This window comes from Phymastichus coffea, unplaced genomic scaffold, assembly GCF_024137745.1.
Source record: "Phymastichus coffea isolate CEN01 unplaced genomic scaffold, Cenicafe_Pcof_1.1 PCOF00031, whole genome shotgun sequence".
In the NCBI taxonomy this organism is placed as follows: domain Eukaryota; kingdom Metazoa; phylum Arthropoda; class Insecta; order Hymenoptera; family Eulophidae; genus Phymastichus; species Phymastichus coffea.
In genome coordinates this window covers 3504285-3511966 of record NW_026706842.1, presented here as the reverse complement: position 1 = coordinate 3511966, position 7682 = coordinate 3504285, and the positions used below count along the sequence as shown (strand labels likewise).

Genomic DNA, 7682 nt, shown 5'->3' with positions numbered 1-7682 from the left:
ATTATATATTTAAATTTTAATCATATATATATATATTTCATTTAGAATATTTTAATTTATTTATTAGTCATATTTCATATTTTTATTAAAAAATAATATTTTCTTTTTTAATTTTTTTCTTAATATTATGTATCTTTGGAAATGAAAAGTAATCAAATATATTTAGCTATCGGATAATTCAAATAATACACAATATCAAAAAGGAAAAATTACGCAAAAATATATAACATGATTAAAAATTTAATGTCACCAGGAAGCAAAAATTATTTTATAGTTATTCAAAATTGATATTTCTTAATTCTTATTTTACTTTTGGCAAATATTCTGTCTAAATGAGCTATATTAACTGAGTTGGTTGGTGGCGACTGACATGACCATTATAGTTATTACTTAGCTTCATTAAATGAATTTCCATTGCAGAACACCCAGCTTTCAATGCATTTTGCTCTAACTTATTCCATAAAGAACTCATAAACAAAGAGTAACATAAAAGTGCTGTTAATAAAAGTCTTAAAAAATTGAATCCAATGCTAATGCCAATATTTGATACAAGATAATCTAAACCCATTGAGAGTAACAAAGGAATAACTATAACAAAGCTAGCCAACAAATACCATATTCGTTGTCTTTGTACATTTGACAGTGCTGCTTCACAAATGCTCATAGCTTCTTTTAAAGAATCTCTTACATCAATATTGTCAGCTTCATTTTGAGAACCTGAAGAATATTTTTTTTCAATACTTATAGGTTACATCTAGCTTTTGTTCTAAACTAATTGTAAATAGTGTACCTTTCTTGAGTTTTAAACTGGCCATAATTGCCTCATGATCAGAATAGCTGAAATTCATATCTGGAACTCTACTTGGAAATGGATGAAGAAAATCACTAACTTCAACCTGAAATGAAATATATTCATAAAAGTTGCAAATACTCATTGGATTGGATGATAAATAATCATGATGACTGATTTACTTGACATTTTTTTGAGCCCATGTATAAAATATAATCGATTCGCTTTCCTTGAGGAGATTTTCTTGATATATTTGAGCTAGTATAACTATTTTTGGCACACTCATTGGTCCCCAAACAGTCAGAGCTTCTCGCACAAGTATCAGTTAGTCCAGCAACTCCACAAATTATTCTATAAGCTAAATCTTGTGGCTCTGTATTTAGATCTCCACCTAATATCACAGCATCAGCCCCACCTTTAGTCATCCTGATGAATTGAGCAGTGTCAAAGGCTTGCATAACTCGATGAGCATTGTATTCATCATTTTCTCTACAATACTCAGCATGTAGCTGATAAAAATAAAAAAATTATAAGCTAGATATTAAATAATAATTTGAATTTTATAATTCTTAAATAAATACTTACATGAGCCACATAAATATTAACGTTATAATTCTGAACATTTAATCTACACAGTCCAACTCCTTTACCACCAAACCAATCACCATGTTGAACTTTATGGACATAACCATTTAAAGGCCATTTATGGAACATTACATCTTCAATTGCATATCGAGAATATATGCAAACCCCTGAACCAACAACACCACTACAAGAAATTATAGATTATTAAATGCTCAAACTTTGAAATTACCATGGATATGTAATTAATCTACGGATAGCCACATGAACTTAATACCTGAAAAAATAGTGAGAGTAAGGTAGTTTTTCTTGAGTTCTTGATCTTATTAAACGGAAATCATTAATAGACCAAATTTCTTGTAAACAGACTATATCATAATTTTCATCATTAAGTCTTTCAGCAATGGCATTCATTCGATCAATGCGATTTTTCGATACATATGGGATACCCCTAAAATTTTGTTAATATTATTACACAATACCATAACAATAGCTGCTTTTGTTGAGAATCATCAAATAGTATGGTATAAAATATTTTAAAATGCTTGTAAAAATGAAGAGGTTTTGATTAAAAAGAAATACTGATAAGCATAATTTTGAATAGACAAATGAAACAGGATTGACAAGTATATTCTGATATTGACAACTTAACATAACCTTGCATAAATCACTTACCAACAGTTGAGTGTTAGAACGTTTAACGTTATTTCCTCAGACATTTTTTATATTTTTAGAGCAATGATCAATCAAAATTGAACAAGAATTGTTTACGATTGAAGCTATCGAAAAAATCAAATCACTTTTTTATGCAGTAAGTTCGGAGTTCGAACCTTCGACATTCCGATAAAAATGAATGTCTTTGTTTTGTTTTAAACGTGTAGAGCGACGTAACGTAGAAGAGTAGGAGGTTCTTTTGTAAAAGACCGGAATTGCGGGTTAAAGTGAATGACAAATAAATATTAATAATAGCTAATTAAATTTTATCTGGCATCATTAACTTTCTATGTACGGCTCTTTAAGGAAAACTCGGCGCATATGCAATGAAAAATTAGAAAACTATTAAGTAAAAACTTTTTTATTTAGTATACAAAATAAATAGTTCTAACAATGTTCTTATTTTTAAATATTCTAGTTATGAATCAATATTTGATAAATTTTGTCTCTGAGTAAGTTCAATGATTGTATCAAAATTGATGATTTTTTTATGCTCAGCTAACATTTCTATGAGATTCTCATTTTCATACAAATTTTTACACATGCTTGCTATTAAATTTGTTATAAGTCTTTTCATAGTATTGATTTTTAATATTGACTTGTTAATTTTATCCTTATACCTATAATGAAAATTAAATATTACTGTTTTAATAGTAAAATTCAGTGATCAAATGAAATTGAAATTTACTCAGCAATGTCAGGATTCATTTTTTCAAGTTGTTGATTTCTCCTATCTTCTCTTTCTTTCAAATAATCTTGGTGATTGTATATTGCCTGATGGCAATCTAATCTCAGCTGATGCTGTTTTTTCATGAGTCGATTTTTCTTTTCATTTTTAGCTATTAATCTGTCATTAAATGCAAACAACTGGTTAAGACATGCTTTAGCTCTTCTAGAAATAAAAAATTGTTATTTACGAAACAAAATAATAATCACTGATACATATATAAAAATATTTTCTATGGAATTTACATACTGTTGAATGTCTTCAGATCCTTCGTTTTTGTATATAATATCTTGTATTGCTTTACTTTGATAACAAAGTTTTAAAGTCTTAAAATTAATCAGGTAATTTGTAGTATTCTCATTTAAACGTTCAAATGATCTAATGAGATCACCCTCTGATAAATCTTCTAACATTTCTGGAATAACAATAATAAACTTGCCTTAATTTTAACACAGAAATAATGATAATGATAATGATAATAATAATAATAATAATAATAATAATAATAATAATAATAATAATAATATTTTGCCTGAATCAATTTGTGCATTAACAGTTAGTCTTCTAGCATCCAGTGCCCTTAGAGATTCTCTCAAATTAATTATTTTATCTTCTATTGGTTTGAAATCATCTGGAGTAGAAGCTCCAATTGGAAATTCAGAAATTGTACTATCCAAAATTGAAATTGCGTTATTTAGTTGTCTGATTTCCATTTCGTTATCAATTATTTCCCATAAGATTTGGTTGAATAGATGAACGATATGATTCAATTTAATACAGTAGTAGTCAATTCATTTTTATTTGTTTACTATAACCTCACGTATATTTTAGTCGCATTTTAAAATATTTCTTTGTTCCTTTAAGACTATGTAGAGTAACTGAAACCATCTGCTTTATAAATACTTTGTGATTACGTAGAAACGTAAAAATTTATATGGTTTATATTAAAAAATTAATACAAGTAGGTAACTGTCAAACGGCGATATATTTTTTCAATTACACTATCTATTTTACCCACTGAGCTTAAGAGAATCGAACGTTTATATAGTTATCTGGCAGGTGGCTAGTATCAAGATCAACGTAGTAGGTTATGCCAATCTTGTCGTCTGCGAGTCTACTCCAGGCAATGTATTTATTCGTTTATATTAGAAGTAAAGTCTGATAATAATGTGCTCTGAAGGATGAAAATTCTTGTTTTTTCGACATTTTTAGTTATACTATTGATATTAGTTGATTCTGAGAACTTAGCTGCTAAGAAAAAGCTTCAAATAGGTATTAAGAGGCGAGTCGATAACTGCACCCTCAAGTCTAAAAAGGGTGACACCCTATTCGTGAATTACGTGGTATGTTAATTTGACTTTCATTATTCCTGAATAGATTTTTCTAGAAATTACCTAGAATATGTATTTTTCTTGTTCGTTAATACGTGTTATTCTTACAGGGAATTTTAGAAGACGGTTCCGAATTTGATAAGAGTTCCAATTATGAGGACTTCTTTCTTGTAACCCTAGGCTCTGGACAAGTTATCAAAGGATGGGATCAAGGTTTAATGGGGTTATTATACAATTTTTCATAATTTTATATTAATGTATTTTTGTGCTTTTCATTTTGTTTATTGCTTTGTTATTGTACATATCTGAGGACTTGTTGATATTTAGTAGTGCTTTTTAATTTTGATTTTGTTTTTTAAAATAATAACAAGGAATAAATCAAGTTGACATCTTTTATTTTTATGCAAAGTAATCTGAAAAGCAGGCAATGTGAAAATCAGATAGTATGAGAGAATTTTATTTTCTCGAGTAGATATGTTAGTCAAAATTTTTAAATCAATAGGTCAGTGGACTTTTAACAGTATGGTGTAGTCTAGTCTTTTGAACTTTATCATAATAAAAAACTCAAGTTTTTAAAAATTTTATTTATTAACAAGTCAATAACATTTTTTTTAATTTGAGTAGATTAGATGAAAAGATTGAAATATTTTGTTCTTTAAATTAATTAAACTTTAAACATTTTTAACCATGATCAAAATCATGCTAACGTTAAGTTCCACTTAATGCCTTTTCTTATTTGTCAGTTTATCAAATGACATGTAGGTCAATTCTTACTGACTCCAACAACTAGCTTATTGTCAACAGAAATGACACACCAATTTTTGACATGAATCTGCTATAAACTTTTTACATAAAACAATACTTTATATGATAGTAATGACTACAAGAAAGTTATTTAATTGATAGTATAAATTAATTTTTCTTTTGAAAGTCTTCAAATTGAAGAACACAAAATAAATTTCTCTAAGTCAGTAATTTAGTCATTTTTATAACTTTTGATCAATTTTAGAATGTGCGTAGGAGAGAAGAGAAAACTAGTTATACCTCCAGATTTAGCATATGGATCTGTTGGAGCATTGCCAAAAATACCTCCAAATGCAACACTTATATTCACTGTTGAGTTAGTAAAATTGGTTCCAAAGGATGAACCTCGTCAATCTGATTCATATTCCCATGAAGAACTCTGATTCCTTCAAAATTTTCAATTGTCTATACATAGTCTGTAATGCAACTTGTAAAAGACTGTATTATTTCAAACTTGCTTGCAAATGAATCAAAGAATTAATGATCTCATTTTTATAAACAATAATTACACTTATCACATACTTTATTGAATTTAAAATTTTTCTTGAATTGTCAAAAATTCAGTTTTATGATAACGAAGAAATTGCTAATAAATTATATTTTTTATTTTCTCCATGCATTTTTATTTTTATAAAATTTTAAAGGGTCATATTTCTAAAAATAGATATTAATACTTGTGGCAATCGTATAACTTTATGCATGAATGATCATAATGATCATACAAAAATGATCCATTGTGATGAAACATTTCGATGTTTCATCGTAATCGATCATTTTTCTGTTTATTGACAATTAGTTTTTTACAACATTCTGGATGCAAACGACGCATTATTGCACTAAGAAAATTTTGTTATCTCTATTCATTTTCTTAGCACGCATTTTCAAATGTTACTGCTCGTAAAGTCAAAAGAGCTTCTTTGTAACTGAATAACGTCGCATTGATTATACCTGCTTAAATCCTAATGTAAATATATTCCTACCACATGCATATTTATATTTTTATAACGATAAAAGTCGCCGATCAAATTAAAGCGGACGACAAAACTGATGAGCGTACAAACTAAATCAAATTTGACATTACATCATGTCATTTGCATGTATTCAATTCAAATAAGTGCACTATTTTTGAAAGGGAGAAAAAAAAAATTCGAATGTTTTCGCGCGCTAACTTGTACGCGAATTTCGAACGGCTTTGATCCATATAGCTTGGCGTCGCGCGTAATTTTCCCCAAGACAGTATCCGGCGTGGCCGCAAAGCCCGGAACTCGTGGAATTATCACGGATCTTGCGATTGGGGAGCAGTCGGTATTCGAAAGCCTATGCAAATCTCCTCACTAATTTTTCACTTTGGCATTTCACTGGGTTTTCCCTGACGCCGGCGCGCAGGCTTATACAAAGTGCACATGCCCGGGTAAATCTTCCCTCTCCGTTCGGTAATTTAAACAGGTATAAACAGGTGTAATGGCCCTTACGGCCAGAAAATCCCCGCCGCATTTGGTCGACAATGATCAATCGTTGATTTTTATCTTTTCGTCCCCGTCTATACTAGTGGCTACCAAGTACAAAGTTGCTTGAATTTTCCATTTCTATAACGGTTATTACGAAGATTCGCCATAAAAATAACAAAAAGAAAAATCACCGAAATTCGTCCTAATTATGGGACATCTTAAAAATTTTCGAAAGGCTGATTGTGGCAATCGTAAGCATCGCTCGTTAGCACATGCAAAACTGATGATGCAAGTGTCGGTTCTATTCCACTGGTGATGCTCCGGGCGCGAACCACGTGCGCGCATTGCTATTTTCGTTCGTCGTTCTCTTACTTATCTTATCGGTTTTTTCGTCCATTTCAGTCGTCGCCACACAGCTGACCTTTGATGCGAAGCACGTTTTACGAATGCGAGCGAGCCCCTTGGCGCCTGCGTCGCCTCTTTTTTTCACTCGCCGCCTGTTTATTATTTTAGCTTTATCTCGTAGCTTTTTATTTTCTGGAACGCAAGCCAGCAGCATCGACTGTGCACAGCTGTTATGTTTCGCGCGGTGCTCGATTCATGCCTCGATGGAGAATTCTCATGGATGTATCCCGTTAGCGATGTGCTTTCATACGGATAAGTGATTTCTATTTGTTGGCGCTGTCTCTTGACTTTTTTTCTTCTTGTATTGAAGTCAATTAAGAAACGCTACTGTTCGATTGGACTCTTTCGTGACATTTTAACATGCATTTGTTATTAGAAAAGTGGTGATTCGATTGAAAATTGACATTCCAAACACATTAAGTCGCAGAAGTGCGTCTTATTTTTATTTTTTGGACTTGCTTACGGATAAGATTTCCGCTTGTACATGATTGAAGTCTGTGTAATCAGGACGTTAAATCGCGACAATTAAACGTTCGATTTCGCGACTGTTCATTGTTTCACCGCTGCAGTCCTCGAAATTCATGAATCTCGCTAGCGTTCGCGTTGTCTACAGAGTGCCGAAAAGCACCGAGATCCGCGCCGTCGCGCAAACATTGGCGATTCCCGTGATCGAAGTCGTTCACGCGAGGACGATAATCGCCTCGGTAACGCGTTGCCAATTAGTTTGCCCGAACTGGCGATCGCGCCGGGTGGCAAGAGAGGCAGAGCGGATGGGGGAAGAGGGAGGGGGTGCGAAAAAAGGCCTGGCATCCTCAAGATACCAAAGATAGCGATCGATCAAATATTCGTCGGCTGAACGTCGCGCAAATTAGCTCGCGTGC

General features: G+C 31.6%; 3 protein-coding genes across 4 annotated transcripts; 1 reads left to right on the top strand and 2 right to left on the bottom strand.

Moving 5' to 3' along the window:
- Positions 1-25: 25 nt before the first annotated feature.
- LOC131663169 (putative neutral sphingomyelinase) lies at positions 26-2226 on the bottom strand. Its single transcript, XM_058933357.1, has 6 exons — positions 2048-2226; positions 1650-1823; positions 1376-1559; positions 973-1299; positions 791-896; positions 26-717 (listed from the first exon to the last, which is right to left on the bottom strand). Exons 1-6 carry the CDS (start codon positions 2089-2091, stop codon positions 338-340), a joined length of 1215 nt encoding a protein of 404 aa, XP_058789340.1. The 5' UTR covers positions 2092-2226; the 3' UTR covers positions 26-337.
- A 245-nt stretch (positions 2227-2471) lies between these two features.
- On the bottom strand, positions 2472-3814 carry LOC131663189 (uncharacterized). Of its 2 annotated transcripts, none has more exons than XM_058933395.1 (4): positions 3346-3814; positions 3063-3228; positions 2775-2978; positions 2472-2706 (listed from the first exon to the last, which is right to left on the bottom strand). In XM_058933395.1, the coding sequence occupies exons 1-4, from the start codon at positions 3524-3526 to the stop codon at positions 2505-2507; spliced, it is 753 nt and encodes a 250-aa protein (XP_058789378.1). In that variant the 5' UTR covers positions 3527-3814; the 3' UTR covers positions 2472-2504. The 2 variants fall into 2 exon arrangements, with proteins under 2 accessions (XP_058789378.1, XP_058789379.1); XM_058933396.1 differs by having other exon boundaries at positions 2775-2975.
- Positions 3815-3889: 75 nt separating this feature from the next.
- Positions 3890-5522, top strand: LOC131663173 (peptidyl-prolyl cis-trans isomerase FKBP2-like). The gene is made up of 3 exons (XM_058933365.1): positions 3890-4156; positions 4255-4367; positions 5154-5522. Exons 1-3 carry the CDS (start codon positions 3995-3997, stop codon positions 5329-5331), a joined length of 453 nt encoding a protein of 150 aa, XP_058789348.1. The 5' UTR covers positions 3890-3994; the 3' UTR covers positions 5332-5522.
- Positions 5523-7682: the final 2160 nt, after the last annotated feature.